Source organism: Doryrhamphus excisus, linkage group LG7 (genome assembly GCF_037039965.1).
Source record: "Doryrhamphus excisus strain RoL-2023G ecotype Guam linkage group LG7, RoL_Dexc_Guam_v1.1, whole genome shotgun sequence".
In the NCBI taxonomy this organism is placed as follows: Eukaryota; Metazoa; Chordata; class Actinopteri; order Syngnathiformes; family Syngnathidae; genus Doryrhamphus; species Doryrhamphus excisus.
In genome coordinates, this window is record NC_136363.1 from 20,238,836 (window position 1) to 20,259,398 (window position 20,563).

General features: G+C 48.4%; 3 protein-coding genes and 1 non-coding gene across 5 annotated transcripts; 3 read left to right on the forward strand and 1 right to left on the reverse strand.

Annotated features, from left to right (window-relative positions):
- The first annotated feature begins 5,071 nt into the window (after positions 1-5,071).
- On the forward strand, positions 5,072-11,278 carry LOC131109118 (uncharacterized). The gene is made up of 17 exons (XM_058060758.2): positions 5,072-5,278; positions 5,821-5,927; positions 6,011-6,153; positions 6,388-6,536; positions 6,611-6,775; positions 6,863-7,271; positions 7,343-7,447; positions 7,898-7,988; positions 8,048-8,271; positions 8,349-8,591; positions 8,670-8,768; positions 9,506-9,699; positions 9,764-9,938; positions 10,013-10,169; positions 10,234-10,387; positions 10,465-10,576; positions 10,652-11,278. Exons 1-17 carry the CDS (start codon positions 5,258-5,260, stop codon positions 10,825-10,827), a joined length of 2,724 nt encoding a protein of 907 aa, XP_057916741.2. The 5' UTR covers positions 5,072-5,257; the 3' UTR covers positions 10,828-11,278.
- On the reverse strand, positions 11,269-15,207 carry abcf2b (ATP-binding cassette, sub-family F (GCN20), member 2b). 2 transcript variants are annotated; one of them, XM_058060761.2, is made up of 15 exons: positions 15,093-15,207; positions 14,377-14,522; positions 14,082-14,294; positions 13,827-14,009; positions 13,587-13,758; positions 13,415-13,510; positions 13,245-13,347; positions 13,072-13,167; positions 12,845-12,964; positions 12,665-12,754; positions 12,481-12,591; positions 12,330-12,392; positions 12,136-12,264; positions 11,844-12,047; positions 11,269-11,767 (listed from the first exon to the last, which is right to left on the reverse strand). In XM_058060761.2, the coding sequence occupies exons 2-15, from the start codon at positions 14,513-14,515 to the stop codon at positions 11,648-11,650; spliced, it is 1,839 nt and encodes a 612-aa protein (XP_057916744.2). In that variant the 5' UTR covers positions 14,516-14,522; positions 15,093-15,207; the 3' UTR covers positions 11,269-11,647. The 2 variants fall into 2 exon arrangements, with proteins under 2 accessions (XP_057916744.2, XP_057916745.2); XM_058060762.2 differs by lacking the exon at positions 15,093-15,207 and adding an exon at positions 14,918-15,035.
- A 134-nt stretch (positions 15,208-15,341) lies between these two features.
- Positions 15,342-19,939, forward strand: chpf2 (chondroitin polymerizing factor 2). Its single transcript, XM_058060760.2, has 4 exons — positions 15,342-16,271; positions 16,514-17,078; positions 17,146-17,328; positions 18,417-19,939. The coding sequence occupies exons 1-4, from the start codon at positions 16,000-16,002 to the stop codon at positions 19,692-19,694; spliced, it is 2,298 nt and encodes a 765-aa protein (XP_057916743.2). The 5' UTR covers positions 15,342-15,999; the 3' UTR covers positions 19,695-19,939.
- On the forward strand, positions 17,357-17,428 carry trnaq-cug (transfer RNA glutamine (anticodon CUG)). The gene has a single exon. It is a non-coding gene; the product is annotated as a tRNA-Gln (tRNA).
- Positions 19,940-20,563: the final 624 nt, after the last annotated feature.

A 20,563-nucleotide genomic window follows, 5' to 3' on the forward strand; every position in this document is an offset into this window, starting at 1 on the left:
ACAAATCTGGCACTTTTGTGTTTAAGAAATATATAAATAAAACAATGCTTTATGTACTGGTTGAGTTAAAACTGGCTTCCCAGCATGCCTTGTGGCACTTCTTTTGTGAAAGGTCGCTAAAATTACACATTTGGAATTAAGTCATTTGCTCCCAAAGACATATTTATACGTGTTTTTTGCAAGATGATGCAGTTTTAAGCCCTTCTGTTCATTTTTTAATTGTTTACATTTTTAATATATCTAGAATTATATATTTCTAATATAATACAATATACAGTCAGCCCTTGTTTATAGCGGTTAATTGGTTCCTGATCCGGCAATAACATTTTTGCAATATAAGTTTTTGCATATTTGAAAATGTCCATAGTTAGGACTTTCTATATTAAATTTTTAATATTAGAGCCCTGTTGATATGAAATAACACGCCTGTAGTCGCCTTTGCAGTCCTATTATTCATAGTTTACAACACACGGAGCAACTTTTATGACTCAAACGCAAAAAGACAAAAACCTACCACTTCCACACAAAATGGGAGGAGACCATTTTTCCCTATTCCATCATGTCAGCCCAGGTCGACTTCATGACGTGATGTCACATGTCTGTCTAGGAAGCATAGACCACACTGGCAGAAAACGATGCTGTCAAGTTGACCGAGGGGGGGCGTTAGCGAGTGCTACGCTCAAATAATTGGCAGTTATAATAAGTCAGACAAAATACACACTGGCATGCCTTTTGTCACGTCAAAACAAAAACATAGCCATTACACAACGCCCCCCCTCCCCCAAAGTCACAAAAAGCCGTGGGATTAATGGCGTTAAAATGTTGAACAAAGAAAGTCCTGTGATCTAAACAAGTTGTTCCCCCTTTGCCAAATCATCAAGCCCTGACATTCCACATCAGCTTATACGAGCCTTGGGGGCTAAAGGAATATCCAAACCCTGGAGGAGGTTCTGTGTGTGTACGAGATGGATTTGTTTGTCCCCGAGGACGAGGGCTCACTGCGGAGTCACATGAATGTCTTACAGGGCGCACCCACACACACACACACACACACACACACACACACACACACACAGACACACAGACACACACACACACACACAGTGGGCTAAAAATGAAGTCCAAGTCTGGGGCTTTCCTCCATCCCGACAGGTTGCTGAAAATAGCCTCATGCAAGTGACCCAAGCATGGTGGAAAAGGTGTGACCTAATGGCCGTGTGGTCTTAACCTGTCCCAGTGTCCCACTCCGCATTTGTCACCAACCTAAGTGGTTCGTGTCCCAACATATTTTCCTTCAAAAACTCACAAATCCCCCTTGTGTGACCCACTGGTGTACAGTATGTAATGATGACAGCGCTCGCTTTAAATAGCCCCCCTGTGGTCTATGCCGCTTGATAACTCGACTAAGTGTTCGGTCCGGTCCGGCACATCTTGTTGGAACGTGTCCACTAACAGCTGCACTCGCTCAATGTTTGGCCGTCTTTGTTTGGCCCGCGGTACCATCACTAGGCTGGGATTGGCAGCGTCTGTGCTTAGGGCTAAGACGGCACCTGTCTGGGGGTGCAGAGGGATTTAAGGGCTCCGGAGACATGGATGCTAACATAACGACAAATATAAATGCTGACTCATTGTTGTTTTCACCAGAAAAGGAAAAGCAATCTACCTTTTTTTTTTACCACTGAGTAGAACTAGAGGAGTCTTTCCGCACTTACAACAAAGTCACCAAAGTTGTGATTACTTGGGGTCAATAATTCAAGAATTCCACGTCACGTCCGAACAGCCGACCGCGAATCAATAGCTCCTATCATAGGGGTTATTCATACTACTTTGATTATTACTTCCCAATTGAAGTCAACAATACGGCCTTTTGTGCAGCGTAGCACTCGTACACTCATCCCAGCGAGGCTGCTCGGGTTGCAGCGACTGTACACAAGGTGAGTGTTCTCACAGTCGGTGTGGTTGTTATGGCGAGTAATACATAATTGCATTTACACTCGTGAGAAAATCAGACATAGAAGGCTCCCGCTAACTCCCCCCAAAAGGTAAGGGCTTAAATCTCATCCCAATGTCAAATGAAAGAAGACATTCCCAGAGTGCATCCCGGGGGCTTTTTTTTTTTTTTGCCTCGCAGCACATAGGAATATCATTTTTAGAAAATATATTATATAGTAGATATATTTTTTAACATTTTTTACTGCTTTTTATACAAACAAGGCAGTCTATCCACTACAAACACAGAAATTATCCCAAACCAAAAACATAAACAAACAACTAACTTAAATGAAAATGTACATATTTCATTATTTCTTCTTGACTGTCGTGTTTCATAATATATCACATTAATCATTTTTATGGTTTCATATCCTTTGCACCCTAAATTACAAGCTTTGATTTTTATGTAAGTGACTTCTGATGGAAAAACATCAGACACCCCAGTCCTAAAGGCTCTTTGGACATCACTTAGGGGATAACAACAAAGCAAATCAGACAATTATTCACTTTACAATCTTCATATAAAAGCTTATTCCTGGTTTGATTCAGATTTGATATGGATTTATATGTTTACACACCAAATCCTATGAGGTTTATCAGGTCAAACGAACACACACACACAAATAACTCGCATAATCAAACATTTTCCCCCCCTGCGTGGTTTTGTTTTCTTGCATGAACAAGCAATTTCCTGCAGGAATGCACAGATATTCACTCCACTTGGGACAAATCCGTTCACACGGTGTGTGTTTGACAAGATTGCACCGAGCCCAAAAGAAACACATAGAAGCCGATCACCAAGATAAGACCTGGTTTGAATGAGGCATTCAAAGGCGGTCCAAGGCTTGAAGGTCAGGCGCTTCATTGTGATTCCGCTGTGCTCCTACGTCTTATTCAATGCAGTCTACACTTGACTGCTAAAGTCACCTTATGGGCGCATGAGTCAGCAAAACCAGACATCCGGTCCTCAGCTGCATCCTGACATCTTTTTGGTCATGTGACTTCATTTGTGCCTCCCTGCTGAATTTTGACACTATTGATTAATGTTGGGAACGTTCTTTTCTGAGTCATGCTGACTTAGTAAGGTTGGTGGTTACATTATTTTAGTGCTGTGACAATCCACGACACAGTTAAACTGAAAAATATCAGTTCATCACGTTAGTATCAATGCGATATTGATACTACACGAGTATCGATATTTGTATCTATCAGCCCACTTTGAGTTTGAGAAATTAATTAAATGAACACTCTTCTAGTTTGCCTCTTTCCATCACACAAACGTTAAACTTGAATTGCTATTAATAACAACAATAATAATTCACGACGGCTATCTTATAGCATTATAGCTAACTGGTCAATGGCTAGCTTATTGGGAATGTGTTATGACACTTATCCCATAATATTCCCATGAAAAAGAAACTCTACTCGCCTCAAGCCATTGTAATATAACAATAACATTAATGGACATAAAGGCTTGTGGACATTATCAAGTATTAAAAAGCCAAAAATCCAAGCGAAGTCATCCATTGTGAGTGTATGTGTGTGTGCGCGTGTGGGCAGTCAAGTGTCAACACTAGTCCCCTCGAGTGGGAAAATAACTTATCCACATGGTGCTCCACGTAATTGTAGCATAAAGTCAGTTTACGAGTGTCAACAAAACAAAAGGCCTGATAAATTAAAGCCACTACGGTTAAATAACCCAGTACAATGACAGGGATGTCCACGGCGTCACCTGGTACTCACCTCAAACTCTCGCCGCTGGATGACTTGGCTCAACCGGTGTCAAACAAGCGCTATAAAGTGCACTCTGCTTCCGGTCAGTGGGTAAAAATTAAAAGTCTTAACTCGAGGGTGTGTGGATATGAGCTGTGTAAATAATGTAAATTCTTGATATCAATCGCAAATACGAATTATGAAGTGATGAAGAGACCATGATTTACAGCACTAAAATCTTACAAGAATATATTTTTTTCTTTTGAATGCTTTGTTTTGAAAATATCACTCCCAGTTGCGGTTATGCTTTGGTGGTTTCGGCAACTTTATCACTGGTTTATCTGAGTGCTGCACTACATGCGCATGCGTAAAGGATGCTTCATAATTCTGAAGATTTGAGGGAGGGGCCGGTACCGTTGGATGATGCCATGACCTTCACATTAAATAGAAAACCTTATTAAATATTACCTAATGGATAGCTACGACATTAGTTCGGATACTATAAAGTTCTTTGTCTTATGATTTGATGAGGATTAGGATTATCCATAGTTATATATGAAATAATCAATTAGACATTAACACTCATGCAATAAATCAAACACGGTTTATTTAGATCATGTTCAAATATTTACAAGCACCATAACGAGAGACACCGAGATCAAATCGTGGCTAGTGGTTAACCACGGCATTAGCCACCACCAGGGGGCGCTACACCCGTGGCTAACCATTGAAATAGTGCACTCAGCCACCTCCGTTTAACTTGTATTGATATTTACTTTATTGTATTACTTCACTTATGCTGTAATTCCATTTTGACTTTATTTATATAGTGTACGCCTAGCTCCGCCCCCTTCCATAGCGTACTCCACTCTGTTGAAACCGTTAGCCACGAGTGAAGCGCCCCCTGGTGGTGGCCAATGCCGTTTTCATAGAGTGGTAAAATGGTTAAAAATGATTACAAATTAAGAATATAGATAATAATAAAATTGCGCAAGATATGAAATTAAAGAAACGAATTACAGCATAAGTTAAGTAAGACAATAATGTACATACCAGTAGCAATTAAAAGAAGGTGGCTGGGTGCACTATTTCGTTAGCCACGAATGGAGCGCCCCCTGGTGGTGGTGACGATTTGAGCTCTCGGCGCTGTTGACCATGTCATCTTAATACAAGTAACATGTCACAGCTTGCATTACAAATAGTGTATAATGTATGAATATGTACGGTGTATGGATTTGAAGTGATCTGCTTCGCAGCTCTGACACAAGTCTATCCATACAAGCAGTGGATGTCGTCATATAGCAGTGCTTTGACAATCAAAGTGAGTGCCGTGTGCATTATTTGCGGATTTGAAGTGTGCAGTGTCGTCAGTCTGGCTGGTTACTGTTGTTGTCCTCCTGTCAATCAAAGGGGGAGGTCACTCGTGCGCTCCACTCGTGCTGCTAGCAATAGCCGGGCTGCGATTAAAGCCAAGCAGGAAGTCGAACAAAGTTGTTGGTTTAATTTCCCTTTCCCCTTTAACTCGCCCTTGGTTGAAAGAAGAAACGCTGACATGAGCTCTTCTAGCTCCCTGGTAAGCTTTTCAAATAATTCGCCAACTGTTGTAAAGTGACGTCGAGTAGCGCGAGGATGTTAGCTTGCTAAGTCCGTTAGCATCGGCGATGGCTACCTGCTAGTTGTTATGCTAACGCCTTTGACAGACGCAACAACAGCACATGAGGCCAACGTCGCATATGTTCACTTTTTTTTTCATTTAAATTTGATTTAAGTTTAGTTTTAGCTCGACGGAGGCGCATAATTAGCAACCGACACTTTGAACAGTTGTAAAGTGAGCAGTTGAAACTGCTCCAGCTGAGATTAAATAGTTGAAAGCCTTCTTTAAGACTAAAGTGCGATAAGACACACATAAATTGGACAAATACCATTATTTGGATTCGTATTACTTAATAATGCATTATGTTTGAGCTATTATCAGTTTATTATACAAGTTTGGTTGCCAAGTATATCCAGCATAGTTAGCATTATATTTTAAAAATGAATTGTTACACATTTTGTACTCAATTATTATGCATACAATAATAATATTTAACATATTTTTGTGTGTGTGTGTTGCAGACAATTGGGGAGTTATTCCACACGCTTGCCGAAATGGGCTTCACAGAGGAGCAGATCCAAGCAGCTATGCAGGCTGGCCATTTTTCTGTGATGGAGGCGGCCGAGTGGTGAGTTCACATCTCCTGTACAGTTTGTCCATTTTTGAGTTTCACATTAATCAGCAAAAGACCGTCCCTTTGTGTCTTGACAGGCTCCTGCAAGGTCACGATCATCCTCGACACCAGTTGTTCAAGCAGTCGACGCAGCCGGCCGAGGCGGCTTTTTCGGCATTTAACCCACCGAAAGAGTCGGCGAGCACGTCTGAGTCATGTACGCCTGATGCTGACTGCCAAGGTATGGCACCAAACTAGTGTTCATAATTAAAACTGGCACTTTTATTGCAAATGTTGATCTGAAATCGGAAGATTATGTCAACGTCAAGCTATCTTGGTTGGGATATTGATTTGTTGATATCGATATTCATGTGTATTGTTGGAATTTGAATAGTTTAATCTTGATTTTTGGACTAAAATGAGAAGTCTAGAAGATAATGACTCCACCTAACAGTCAAACATTCTGTTCCCACAGCAAGCGGCTCTTTAGCTCTGATGCCAACGTCGTCCCGAGAACTGCCGCCGCTGGAGTCGCGCCTCAAGGCGGACAAAAGTGACTTTGAAGAGCAGCAGAGGCAACTTGTGGCTCAGGCGGCCAGAGCGGAGAGGAGACAGAAGAAACAGGTCAGTACACAAAGTACCACCCAAAAAAAAAAACACATTTCTGAAGAGAACATCTCTGGGTTTTTGTTTTCCAGGAGCGAGAGTTGGTGCTAAAGCGCATCGCTGAGGACCGCAGGAGTTTACAGGAGAAGAAGATCCACAGCGGTCCCGCGACAGAGGTGTCTCCTCCCAATGGCGGGCTGGGCCAAAAGCTAGGAGGAAAGGTTGAGACTAATGCGGACAACAACTGTGTCCTCATGGTGAGGCTGTGACGTTGGCTTCAAGCCTACGAGGTAGACCCCCGCGCCCCCCCCCCTGTCAAATTTAAAGTTCTCCCCTTTGTGCAGATTCGCCTGCCGTCCGGTGAGTCCATGCGCGAACGCTTTCCAGCTGACGCCCCTCTGCGCAGCGTAGTGGAGCATATCACCGGACGTCACCCCTCCCTCCCCACCTTCTCTCTCCTCCAGGGGTTCCCACGTAAACGCTTTGGCGAGGCGGAGCTGGCTTGCTCGCTGCGCTCCCTCGGCCTCACGCCCAACGCCGCTCTGTGTATTCAAACAACCCCACCAGACACCCCTCAGGAATCGCTGGAACCGCAGGCACCCTCTGAGGTGCAGCCTGCAGTGAGCGTCCCCGACCAGGAGGGGGCTGACATTGTCATACCGCCCCCACTTCCTAACCAAATATGGGATGAGGCTGTGAACTTAGCAGGGATCCCTGGAGGTGCTCCTCTGCCTGGACCGTCTCACTTTTGGGGTCAGTCAAAGTTCAATTAGATTTGGGGTCGTTGCGGCGACAAAGCGACTAACATGGGGGCTGTTAAACAGGGCGTGGCCAAAGATTAGCTCCCGGCAATCCTGAGGAAGCTGCCATCGCGGAACTGGAAGAGGAAGAAGATGAAGAGGAGGGTGAAGTGCCATACATGCTTAACGGTACCATTTTTTTTTTCCCAAGAGCACTTCGCCTCTCCTTTTACACGCGTGTACCATTCATTCATTTTCTACCGCTTATCCTCACAAGGGTCGCGGGGGTGCTGTCTTCGGGCGAGAGGCGGGGTACACCCCGGACTGGTCGCCAGCCAATCACAGGGCACATATAGACAAACAACCATTCACACTCACATTCATACCTATGGACAATTTTGGAGTCGCTAATTAACCTAGCATGTTTTTGGAATGTGGGAGGAAACCGGAGTACCCGGAGAAAGCCCACGCATGCACACGGGGAGAACATGCAAACTCCACACAGAGATGGCCGAGGGTGGAATTGAACCCTGGTCTCCTAGCTCTGAGGTCTGCGCGCTAACCATTACACCGTGTAACAAAGATTCAGGAATATTATTGCCCCGTTTCCTTGGCTCTTATGGTGTCTGTGTTTGACAGGAATGCCAAGGCTGCCCTTCTTCCCAGAGAACAGGAACCGTGGCGGATTCGAGTCCAGACACCACTGGCCACAGCAAGGCAACCGACTTAGGTGGGCATCCATGCAACGTGACTCGTATGGACGATGTTTTTAACTCCAGTGTTCGTCAGGGAGCCTCCGGCGGACGAGCCGGCTGAACCGGAGGCAGCGGAAGGTCAGGTGGCGCCGGTAGCCGCCGGTCTGGCCGCGGTGGAGCGTCTCCAACGAGCGGCACAGCAAGAAGACCCTCACACCTCAAGGGGACAGCCGTTACCCCCAAAAAGACCCTTCAAGACCCCCAGCGTTCCTTCTCTGTGTGCCTTGGCCACACGAGCCACCGTCCACCTCATGACCGGTGAGAGCGACGTTTTCCGTTTTTTTTTTTTCCCACAGTGCGGCGGCGGAGTGTGTTAACGTGTTTCCGTGTGTCAGCCCCCAGCATGCAATACAGCAGCAGCCTGGCCGGCCTGACCCCCGAGCTGGCCGAGCTTCTTCTCAACCACATGGCTCACGAGAGACTCCTCCGCCCACGCAACCTGGAGCTCTTCTTCGGCTGCCCGCTGCAGAAGTTTGCCCTCAACTCCTACCCGTACTCCACCAACGAGCTGCTGCGACAGCTCCGAGCTTTCACGGCGCTCAAGCACCTCAGTCTGGTCAACTCGCCTCTCATCACCGGTAGGTGGAGCTTTCCACTTTGCTACATTTGTATCCGCCATTCATGATCACTTTTTTATTATTATGTCTTCCATTCAGACTCCGGGCTGTCAATCTTATCCAGCCTGGTCAAACTCCAGCACCTCAACTTGGCCTCTTGCACCAAACTTACCGACTCTTGTCTGCAGTATCTAACAGGTAGCCATTTGAGATGACATAACACTTGGAAGCACGCTACTTATGTCTCAATTTGTGTACCTAAAAATACTCATCATAAGTGTGGAAGTGCACAAACTGGCGCTGTTCACCAGTGCACCAGTGAACTCGCATTCATACCTATGGACAATTTGGAGTCGCTAATTAACCTAGCATGTTTTTTTGGAATGTGGGAGGAAACCCAGAGTACCCGGAGAAAACCCACACATGCACGGGTAGAACATGAAAACGCCACACAGAGATTCATTATTCATTCATTCATTTTCAAACGCTTTTTCCTCACAAGGGTCGCGGGGGTGTGCTGGAGCCTATGCCAGCTGTCTTGGGGCAAGAGGCGGGGCCAGGGCAAGAGGCGGGGCCAGCCAATCACAGGGCACATATAGACAAACAACCATTCACACTCACATTCATACCTAATTTGGAGTCGCCAATTAACCTAGCATGTTTTTGGAATGTGGGAGGAAACCGGAGTACCCGGAGAAAACCCCACGCATGCACGGGGAGAACATGCAAACTCCACACAGAGATGGCCGAGGGTGGAATCGAACCCTGGTCCTCCTAGCTGTGAGTTCTGTGTGCTCACCACTCGCCCACCGTGCCGCCCCACTCGTTCATTAATGAACTCAAAATACTGAGTGAAGTCCCATTTCTGCACTCCAAATGCTAACTAATGCTAATGCTAAGTACGAAGGTGTGAGACATTGGTGTTTGTCGGCTAGGTCTAAAGAGCCTGTGCCTGCTGTCGCTGGACCATACCAAAGTGACGGACGCGGGGATAACGCTCTACCTGCAGTCGGCCCCGCCCTGCCTCTCTCAGCTCAGCCTCAACCAGACGGCGGTCAGCGAAGTCACACTGGCGGCGCTCCCCAGCTGCGTCCCACAGCTGCGTCTCCTCAGCATCAAGCAGACAAAGGTGGACCCCACTTCCGAGGACTCCCGAGGTGTCAATCAGCAGCTAACGTTTCAAAACCCACCAGGTTGCCGATGTGTCAGCTTTGGCTCACCTGACGGGGCTGCAGACGCTCTTCTTGGACGGGACCGGGGTGGAGGAGGCCTCGCTAGCTCAACTCGGGAACCACCCGACCCTGACGTCACTTAGCTTAGCAGGGATCCGCGTGGCGGACGGCAACCACGCCCTGCAGATCGTCTCAGGTTTGAGAACGGGACTCTTGTGTTTAGTACCTGCTGATAAAATTGGCGTTCAATTCCATTTTCTATCCTGGCAGGGCTTCGGTTAACTCAGCTGACCCTCCCGGGGCGTCACACCGTCACCGACAACGGGCTGGCGTTCCTCTCGAGGCTGCGTCTGCTCTCTGAGCTCGACCTGACGGATTACACACAAGTTACAGACCAGGGAGTCAAACAGCTCTGCACCATGACCAGGTACACACACACACACACTTTAAAATGGAGGTTAGCACTTGACCATTTTATTTACTTTACGTAGGTTAAAGAAGCTTTCACTGAGCAACACTCAGGTGACCGACGCAGGGCTCACCTCGCTACGCCCCCTGCTGGAGCTGCAGGAGCTCTGCTTGGACCGAACGGCCGTCACAAGCCAAGGCGTGGCGGCGCTCATCACCTGCCTGCCACACCTCCAGGTGACCTTTACCATCGGTGATGTATTGGTGCGGAATTGATACACAACCTGGATTTGATGAACATTTGTGTTGCGTAGGTGTTGGGGTTAGCCAGCACTCAGGTGGGAGACAACGTGGTCCGGAGGGGTCTTATTCACTGCGACCAGCTGACAAAGCTGAACCTCAGCCGCACGCGAATCACAGATCACGGTGAGCCATCTCAACTGGGAGAATCAAGTCGTCATCGACAGTTAACAAGTCAACACGGCCCCGCTTTCTCCTCAGGTGTGAAGTTCCTCATGCGGATGCGTCTGACTCAGGTCAACCTGGACGGCACCGGCGTGAGTCTGTCGGGCATCGCCAGCCTCCTCACAGCCACGCACATCAGCAGCATCCGCGCCAGCAACACCCGCGTCATCCCCTTGGACGACGTGTCCGATGACGAGTGGCAAGATCACTGAAGTCGGACCCCCCCCACCCTCGTCCTCCTTGAGCATGCCGCTTGTCGGCCCCCGTAGCACCTTCTACCACCGACAAACACTCCTATTTGCACTGTTGCTCATCTAAGCAGCCCCCCCCCCAACGTGTACAGTTAATAAAGCTGTAGTACCTGTAGTGGCCACTTGAGCATGTTGAGGCTGCAGCCCATATCATCAAATAAAACATTTGAATTCAATGTTTAAGATGCTTTGTAATTTTATGACCTTTTGTTAGTTTGGTAATCAAAACAAGGACTTAGTTGATCTAATTTTGTTTTAGTTGACGGATTTTTCCTTTACTAAAAAGGACAATCTAGCGACATTTTGTCACTCACTTCCTGTTACCAAGTCCCACTGCTAACAGGCTACTTACAAACTTGTTTTTTTCATTTTTGGTGAATAAACTCTGCATACATTGTCATGTTCCGTTTATTCAGATCCTTTATTGCATTACATTGTTAAATAAGGTAGAATTCTCCTTTTACACAGAAAGAAAATGTCAACTTTTAAATATCATAAAATATGACGTAAAAGCTAACAGAACATGGGGGAGAAATAAAAGTAATGACAGCACAATTGGGTGGGGTGGGGTGGGTCCACGATGTACTGAATAAGCCAATTTGAGTGCAGCCTGAGGAAGGGGGGTGGTTGGTGGTGGTGGTGAGGTGGTGTGGTGCAGCACAGTCAAACTGATGAAATTACAGCAACGTGTTTAAAGATGCGTATGATCGCTTCGGGTCTGCTTGGAATATTTGTGATGCGAAACCCCCCCAACCCCCCCTCCCAGACGCTAATCAACACCTTAAATGTCATGCGCTTGCTGCTTTTCGATCTTTGTTTTCAAGTGCTCCTTGTACGCCAAGATGTCCCTGTTCCACTTTGTGATGGTCTGCTTCTCACACACCCAGATCTCCTGAGCCACCTGCACGCACACACAAGACCAGTAAAGGCTATGGATGCACCTCCCCCACCCCCAGTGTGACGGAGACGCCACTAACCTGCTGGATGAGCCGGAAGTCGTGGCTCACGAGCATCACTCCGCCCTCAAACTCATTGATGGCTTCCGCCAGCGCGTCGATGGTCTCGATGTCCAAGTGATTGGTGGGCTCGTCCAGGAAGAGCATGTGAGGGTTCTGCCACGCCAGCCAGGCGAAACACACGCGGCACTTTTGCCCGTCTGACAGGTTTCGGATTGGACTGACCTGATTTCGGGGACACACACCGCTTTGGTCACACACACGCGTGTGTACGAGAAGCTTGTGAGAAGTCGAGAACAGATGCGAGTCAAACCTGCTGCTTCCCCGTGAGACCGTAGCGGCCGATGATCTTCCTCATCTCCTCTTTCTCCTTGATCTCCGGGAAGCACTTCATCATGTACTCCAGAGGTGAGAGGTCCAGCTCCAGCTGCTCTGTCAGGTGCTGGAACACAAAAAAACGAACATCAGGCGACTGCTTCACCAAAGCAAAATGTGTAGTGGTTCTACCTGGTGATATCTGCCGATCTTGACGTGAGAATGTTTGCGGATCATACCATCTGTGGGGAGGAGCTACAAAAAACAGGTTTTTTATTATTATTATTTTTTTTTATCACAGCAGCTTCAAACATGGTGGACTCGCCACTCGTCAAGGAAGTACCTCTCCCATGAGAAGCTTCAGCAGGGTGGACTTCCCTGCTCCATTGGGCCCCACCAGCGCCACCCGTGTGTCCAAGTCGATACCGAACTCCAGGTTTTTATATATGTGCGGCTGCAGAGGGTGAGGAATGAGAGACGGGACCGTGTTTAAAAGACGCCAAAAAAAAACACAAAAGTGAACTCACCGTATTGTCACTGTACTTGAAGCTCACATTCTGAACCATGATAACAGGAGGAGGAATCTTCCCACAGGGAGGAAAATAAAATGACAGAGTCTGGAGCGGGAAGAAAGGGGAAAAACGGGACTTCCGTGAGGATGAAAAGGAACACCACCAACCCAAATGTTGTCGTCGCCGTCGTCTTACTTTGTCATTCACAACTTTTTCAGTCAGGCCTGAGGCCACCATCTTCTGCAGCGTCTTCTCTTTGCTCTGAGCTTGTCGGGCCAGCTTGGCTGAGCCGTGACCGAACCTGGCAATGTAATTCTAAAAAAAAAAAAAAAAATTAATGCAGGTTATAGGACTATAGGGGTGCTACTTCATGTCTAGAGGGCTCTAATCCTGTTAAGAACCATATTTAGAGCGGTGTGTACCTTCATGTGTGCTATCTGGTCCTGCTCCCAGTTGAAGCGCTTCATCTGGTTCTCTTCCAGCTCCTCCCTGGTCTTCACATACTGGTCGTAGTTCCCCTGAAGATGTATGAGACAAGACCTTCAAGCGCTGATCCTGCAAGATTGAGGCGACATGCGCGGGTTCCTCGTCTCACCGTGTAGTACTTGAGTTTGCGCTGATGCAGGTGGATGATGTTGGTGCACACGCCGTTCAGGAAGTCTTGCGAGTGCGAGATGAGCACGAGGATGCGTCTGAATCTGAGAAGATATATGGGAAGATGTTGGGCCGCCTGCGCGGTTGCTTAGTGTTCGGCGGCGTGCTTACGATTTGAGCTCCTCCTCCAACCACACGCAAGCGTCCAGATCCAAGTGGTTGGTGGGCTCGTCCAGCAGCAACATGAAAGGTTTGATGAAGAGGGCTCTGCCCCACCAGAGAGAACATTAAAGACAAAACCAAACACGATGGAGTCCGTGTTAGCGTTAGCTCGCACCCTCACCTTGCTAGCGCAACGCGCATCCTCCACCCTCCGCTGAAGTCCTTCATTTTCTTCTGCTGCATGGTGGTGCTGAAGCCCAAGCCGTGGAGGATCCGAGAGGCTCGAACCTCCGCCTTGTCGGCGTCCAGCTCCTCCAGACGCTCGTACAGCTCCATGAGCTTCTCACATTCCGCTACAAAGAGGAGAAACATGTTTTTTCGGATTACGTTTCTTACGATCAACAAATCCTTGCTGCCGTACAGTCTTCATGAGCAAGACGCTCCGCCTCCTTCTCCAACATGATCCTCTCCTCGTCCACCTCCATGACGCACTGCAGGGCCGTCTTCTCGCTGGGCGCCATCTCCCGGGTCAAGTGGTAAATATCTATGTGCTCCGGAATGGGAATTTCACGATGTCCGATAGCCGATAGGAGCATGGACTTGCCTGGAAGAGAGACAAGGAACTGCACTCAGGCTACGGTATGTCCACCGTCCAAGCCGAGTCACGCGAGCGTACCTGTGCCGTTCAGGCCGATGAGGCCGTAGCGTCTTCCCGAGTTCAGCTCCAGGCTGGTGTCGGCCAGCAGCTCCTGACCGTGGAACGTCAGGGAGAGGCTGCTGATGTGGACGTCGGTGCTGTTGGGGTGCGAGGCCAGAACGCCGGTCACCGCTCGGGCCTCCGTTTTCCGGAGTTCAAACTCATCCAGCTCCTTGGTCAAACTGGCGATATCTGATGAAGAAGGCGAATACGTGGAACCACCGGCAGAACTGAGAAGCCATGTTGGTGGCGTGGAAACATGTCCGCTTCTCACCGTTGCTGACGGCGCCATTGGTCAGGGTCTCTGGTTGTTCGCAGTCATCGTTCACCTCGTCGGGTTTCTTAGTGCGCTGTCGGGCCTTGGCGGCTTCCTTCTTCTTCGCTGCCTTCTTTTTGGCTAAATCTGAAGGCATGTCTGGGCTGGGCCACAACACAAAAGACAATCTCAACAATCTGACTCCATGTTGTCAAGGAAACATGACAAAGCCATCATTGTCGTGTTGTTTTGACACCTGCCATCACTACTAATAAAAATAAAACAGTTTTTAACAAAACAGTGACTCAGCAGCTTAAATAGAATCAGACTTTAAAAAAAAACGAAGCCCTCCGTCCCACCTGCCGGCACGTTGTTCTCACCATGCTAGCTACGCAGCCGGTTAGCATGGCCGTTAGCAGCTAGCCGCCAACACAGTTTCTTACGTGATTTAGCTCCTGGCAAACCGCAGCAGTGGCACATTTTCACTGATAACATAAAACACTCTCCCCGGACCGAGCTTAGCTTCTGTTAGCCTTGTAGCTAAGCTAACGGTACTCACAAATAGCAGGCCTTGAGGCGCTAAAGCTAACGTGACGCAAGGCCGGGCTAACCGGCTCGCAATGTGACGAATTTGTCGCGTGCCGAATTCATTCGCGGCTTCGTCGACTTCGAGAGAAACAAGTCGACGTTTTTTAGCCCGGGTAGCTGTTGTTGTCAGACATGAACGGTCTTACCTTATTTCACAAATAACAGAAACAAGGAGCACACAGAGTTCTCGTGTCCACTTTACCGGGTGGATGGACCGCCAGACAGACCAAATATGGTCAAAGGGGCGGGGGAATATAAATGTTCCCTCCCTTTTCTGCAGCGACATGAATATTTACTCCTAATTTGGAGATACTAGTTAAATATACACATATTTTTTTCCACATACTAACTAAGTTTAATATTATAATAAAATAAAATATTTTTATATTGTATGCTGTACCATCTGTTTGGTGTTGACGACCCGGGCCAGGGATGAGGAGGAACGAAACTGCTGCTGGTAAAAAAAAATGTACTCAAGGAGGAAGTGAAAGGACGATGGAGAAATGGATGACACGGGACCGGACCAGTTTGACGCCTTGTTGACGCCAATGGATGACATGTTTGTTTCTACCGGGATGATTTTGGAGGAAGCGCATCCAAAAGCGATACTTTATTAGCAATTGCTACTGCTTAGCATGTTAGCATCTTGTTTGACGTGTCGCGTTTACTTTCCAGATGGAGGGGAGAGAAAAAAAAAACTTTTCCTGGCGAAAACGTTCGTTTTTGTGTTAATTAATCGACGATGGAATTAAGAGTGAGGTTTTAAAATTGTGGCGAATTCAGTCAAGACGTTGCTAGCAGCTAGCTAAAATTGACTTAAGCTAATTAGCAGTTGGGACCGTCAGAGACACAGAGAGGTCTAAAAAAATACATAACTGTAATTATTAATGGCGGTTTAAATGCACTTTTTTAGCACCATGTGTGCACAGTGGTGAAAATAATAACTGTTGACGTCGCATGGATGTGAGAAAATGCGCATCACTGGATCCATTGTACGTCACCTAAGTTCCTAGATCATTACTGTCAACATCGACCACCGAGACTGAATCAGCCATGCGCGTTTCATCGTTTTTGGCCGTGTTCAGGCCTGTTTTACCCCTGATCCTGGGGCTGTCTCTGGGCTGCAGCCTGAGCCTCCTTATGGTCTCCTGGACTCAGGGGGACACGGAGGAGTCCTGCAGGGACGAGCTGGGAAACGGGAAACTTTTCCTGGGCAGGGGGGATGCTCAGAGGGATTCGAGGGACTCAGGCGGGGAGGAGGACTTTCAGCCACGTATCGTGCCCTACAACAAGGACCCCAACAAGCTGCACAAGAAAGTCCTGAGGTAGGTGGATGTGGAGCTCTGATTGTCTTTTTTACACTTGCCAAAGTGGCGGTGTCGTCACGTGACGTCACGTGTCTAGCTGGATGCGTCAAAGACCTGTGATGAAACACAGGTCACCTCATTGGGACACTAGCCTTTAAAAGCTAATATTTCACACTTATGTTTATTATTATTATTATTATTTATTGTTGCTAGAAGTAAAGAACACCATGGAATCAAACTTACGTATGTTCTCCATGCAGGACCCGTTACATCCACACAGAGCTGGGCATCAGAGAACGCCTCCTGGTGGGCGTTCTGACCTCCCGCGCGACCCTCAACACGCTCGCGGTGGCGGTCAACCGCACGGTGGCGCACCACTTCCACCGCACATTCTTCTTCACGGGCCTGCGCAGCCCCAAGGTGCCGCACGGGATGGCGGTGGTGGCTCACGGTGACGACCGCCCCGTGTGGCTGATGTACGAGACGGTGCGGCATCTTCACCAGCACTACGGCGCCGACTACGACTGGTTCCTGCTGGCCCAGGACGACACCTACATGCAGGCGCAGCGTCTCGCCGAGCTGGTGGGCCACCTCAGCGCGGGACAGGATCTCTACATGGGCCGGGCGGAGGAGTTCATCGGCGGCGAGGAGAAGGCGCGCTACTGCCACGGCGGGTATGGCTACCTGCTGTCCCGCAGCCTGCTCGCGCGTCTGCAGCCGCATCTCGACTCCTGTCGCAACGACATTCTCAGCGTCAGACCCGACGAGTGGCTGGGTCGCTGCATCATCGACTACTTGGGTCTCAGCTGTGTGGAGGTCCACCAGGTAGGGACCCACGTTTCATGAAACTGTGGAAGCAGACCTCCGAAATTTGCACTTCCTCTCTTCACAGGAGATGACGTATCGTTATTTTGAGCTGGGGAAAAACGCTGATCCGGAGCGTGAAGACGGCACGCGGTTTAAAAACGCCTTCACCGTCCACCCGGTGTCGGAGCCCAATCTGATGTACCGCCTGCACAAGCGCTTCAGCCAGATTGAACTGGAATGGACCTACATGCAAATACAGGAGATACAGGTCAGTGCTTTCGAGTGGGGGAGGGTGTGGTTCCATGGTGTAATGGTTAGCACTCTGGACTCTGAATCCAGCGATCCGAGTTCAAATCTCGGTGGAACCTGACTTTTTTTTTTTTTTTCAACGACAATAATAATATTACTTCACTAACAAAATGGCAGACAAAACAAACAATATAACAATCAATTTTCCACTGAGATTTGAACCAGAGTCCAGAGTGCTGACCATTACACCATGGAACCTTCTAAACATCAGTAGAGACCCGTAGACATGAAATAACACCCCTATAGTCACCTTTACATTGGTATTATTAAATAGGAGACATAACATCAGAGGCTGCTCGGCGGACGAGTGGTGAGCGCGCAGACCTCACAGTTAGGAGACCAGGGTTCAATTCCACCCTCGGCCATCTCTGAGTGGAGTTTGCATGTTCTCCCCGTGCATGCGTGGGTTTCCTCCCACATTCCAAAAACATGCTAGGTTAATTAGCGACTCCAAATTGTCCATAGGTATGAATGGTGTGAATGAAATTATGCTTATAATGTATCTTATAGTTGGGAACTGATATTTTCCAGAAACTTAATTGTTAATCTGCGTCTCCAAAATGTCCTTAAGTATGAATGGTGTGAATGAAATTATGCTTATAATGTATCTTTAGTTGGGAACTGATATTTTCCAGAAACTTAATTGCTAATTAGCAACTCCAAATTGTCCATAGGTATGAATGTGAGTGTGAATGGTTGTTTGTCTATATGTGCCCTATGATTGGCTGGCCACCAGTCCAGGGTGTACCCCGCCTCTCGCCCGAGACAGCTGGGATAGGCTCCAGCATCCCCGCGACCCTTGTGAGGATAAGCGGTAGAAAATGAATGAATGAAGATAATTAGAAGTACTTCCTGTGTGGCTATTGTTGCATCAATACAATGTAACATTACTGCCCCCTAGTGACCAATGTAGACTATTACATACCACAATGCGTTATTATTGATGCTGTATATTTGTATTTCGTTAATTTAGCTTGCGTGCTGAATTTAAGCTAATTCATACTGGGATACGCCCACATGCTATGATGATGCCGTGTGCCCCGTTAGATGCAGATCAACAACCTGAGCGACTTGACACCCGAGGGCAAGGCGGGCGTCACGTGGCCGGTGGGCATCAACCCCCCCTTCAAACCCAGAACACGCTTTGAGGTGATCAACTGGGAGTACTTCACCGAGGAGCACATCTACTCCTGCGTGGACGGTTCCCCCAAGTGCGAGATGAGGGGCGCCGACCGCGCCGACGTCGCCTCGGTGCTGGAGATTGCCGTGGAGCGCCTGAATGAGCGCTACCAGCCTCAGTTGCGCTTTCTAAAGAGGCGCCTGCTCAACGGGTACCGGCGTTTCGACCCCACGCGCGGCATGGAGTACGTGCTGGATCTGGCGCTGGAGGCGTACACCCAGAAGGGCCACAGCCAGGTCATCGCCAAGCGGGTCAATCTGCTGCGGCCGCTGAGCGCCGTGGAGATCATACCCATGCCTTACGTGACGGAGGCCACGCGGGTGCAGGTCATACTCCCCGTCACCGCCCAGGATCAGGACTATGTGGGCAACTTCCTGGACATGTACGTGATGAACACGCTGGACACGCACGACAACGTCCTGCTCACCTTCCTCTTCATCTACGATCCCTTCGATGCCCAGCGCGTCAGCCAAACGGACGTGTTTGCCGGCGTCAAAGCCATGATCGGTGAGGTAGAGAAGCGCTACGGCGACGTGAAGATCCCCTGGATCAGCGTCAAGACGGAGGTTCCCTCACAGGTGAAGCTGATGGACATCATCTCCAAAAAACACCCGGTGGACACACTCTTCTTTCTGGCCAGCGTGTGGACCGAAGTCAACGCCGACTTCCTGAACCGCTGCCGTATGAACGCCATCAGCAGCTGGCAGGTCTTCTTCCCCATCCACTTCCAGGAGTACAGCCCGGCCGTGGTCTACCGCGACCAGCAGCCCTCCGCCGCCTCGTCCTCCTCCTTTGCCTCAGAGTCGCTGCGGGACGGCCACTTCGACCGCCGCGTCTTTGACGAGGCCTGCTTCTACAACGCCGACTACATGACCACGCGCACCAAGATGGCGGCCGATATCCTGGACAACGAGGACATGCTGGAGAGCATGGACGTGTACGATATATTCGTCCGCTACTCCGGGCTGCACGTCTTCCGAGCCGTGGAACCGGCGCTGGTTCAGAAGCACGTGCGACGGGCGTGCAACCCGCGCTTCAGCGAGGACATCTACCATCGCTGCGTCCTCAGCAACCTGGAGGGGCTGGGGTCGCGCTCCCACCTCGCCATGGCGCTGTTTGAGCAGGAGCAGGCCAACAGCACCTAGCTAGGACATTCCTAACTCCTCCATTGCTCGAAAGGTGTTCTACTTGAAGAACTTGAACTATTTCTACTCCACACGACATTCCGGGTAAAATATATCCACATTTTTACACTCCCGACTGAAGACGCCATTCACCATTCCAAACCATTGTTTCTTTTTTATACTGTAAATGTAAATCATTGGAAATAAGTTGCTGCCTTTCTTTGTTTACGTTTGTCTTTCTTAAATAATAAAAGTGTGACATGTCAGCAACATCACGGCCCAAAAAAGCAGACTCTCCACTCCTTCCCGGGCCTCCTCCCTCGCCAAACGCCCACTGTGGCCAATGGGTGGAACAAAGCTGAATGCTTCACTTCACACAGCCTTGCCTTTCACAAAGGGGGTGCTGTAACCCCCCCACACCTGCACACCTCACCCACTGGAGGAGCCCACAGTCAAAGGGGTCTTTTTCTGACTGAGTGGAACACATCTCACACATACACACATCGCTTTCTAACAATAAAAATCTTTGATAGTTTAAAAAAAACAAAGACGCCGAGCACTTTGTGGCATTTACAAACTTTGGCAAGCGCTTGTTTATTTACATCCAGTCCGTCTCACAAGTCCCTTTTATTTTATTTTTTTGCTCATTGAAGAGCAGGACTCTCCCTTTAAGAAACATGCAGTGAACAAAATTCTCCCCTACACCAGAGGGAGCTAGTGAGTCACAGCTGTATGACTACTACAAAAAAAAACCTCACAAAATACTACTGATTATTAATATTAACGCAGTCCTGTCCTAATAGTAACAAAAACACTCATTTGCTGGTAGCAAATCATGTCATTTTTGGCAAAAAAAAGTTCCAGAAGGCCGCTATGCCACCCGTACTTAT

Excerpts from the sequence above, each read along its gene's own strand:
- LOC131109118 (XM_058060758.2), top strand. The coding sequence starts at position 5,258 with ATGAGCTCTTCTAGCTCCCTG. Across the intron at positions 7,448-7,897 it reads AGTGCCATACATGCTTAACG|GAATGCCAAGGCTGCCCTTC; the intron begins GTACCATTTTTT and ends TGTGTTTGACAG. Across the intron at positions 8,592-8,669 it reads CAACTCGCCTCTCATCACCG|ACTCCGGGCTGTCAATCTTA; the intron begins GTAGGTGGAGCT and ends TCTTCCATTCAG.
- abcf2b (XM_058060761.2), bottom strand. The coding sequence starts at position 14,515 with ATGCCTTCAGATTTAGCCAAAAAGAAGGCAGCGAAGAAGAAGGAAGCC. Across the intron at positions 12,755-12,844 it reads AAAAAGTTGTGAATGACAAA|ACTCTGTCATTTTATTTTCC; the intron begins GTAAGACGACGG and ends TTCCCGCTCCAG. Across the intron at positions 12,393-12,480 it reads TGAAGCTTCTCATGGGAGAG|CTCCTCCCCACAGATGGTAT; the intron begins GTACTTCCTTGA and ends TGTTTTTTGTAG.
- chpf2 (XM_058060760.2), top strand. The coding sequence starts at position 16,000 with ATGCGCGTTTCATCGTTTTTGGCCGTGTTCAGGCCTGTTTTACCCCTG. Across the intron at positions 16,272-16,513 it reads CTGCACAAGAAAGTCCTGAG|GACCCGTTACATCCACACAG; the intron begins GTAGGTGGATGT and ends TTCTCCATGCAG. Across the intron at positions 17,079-17,145 it reads GCTGTGTGGAGGTCCACCAG|GAGATGACGTATCGTTATTT; the intron begins GTAGGGACCCAC and ends CTCTCTTCACAG.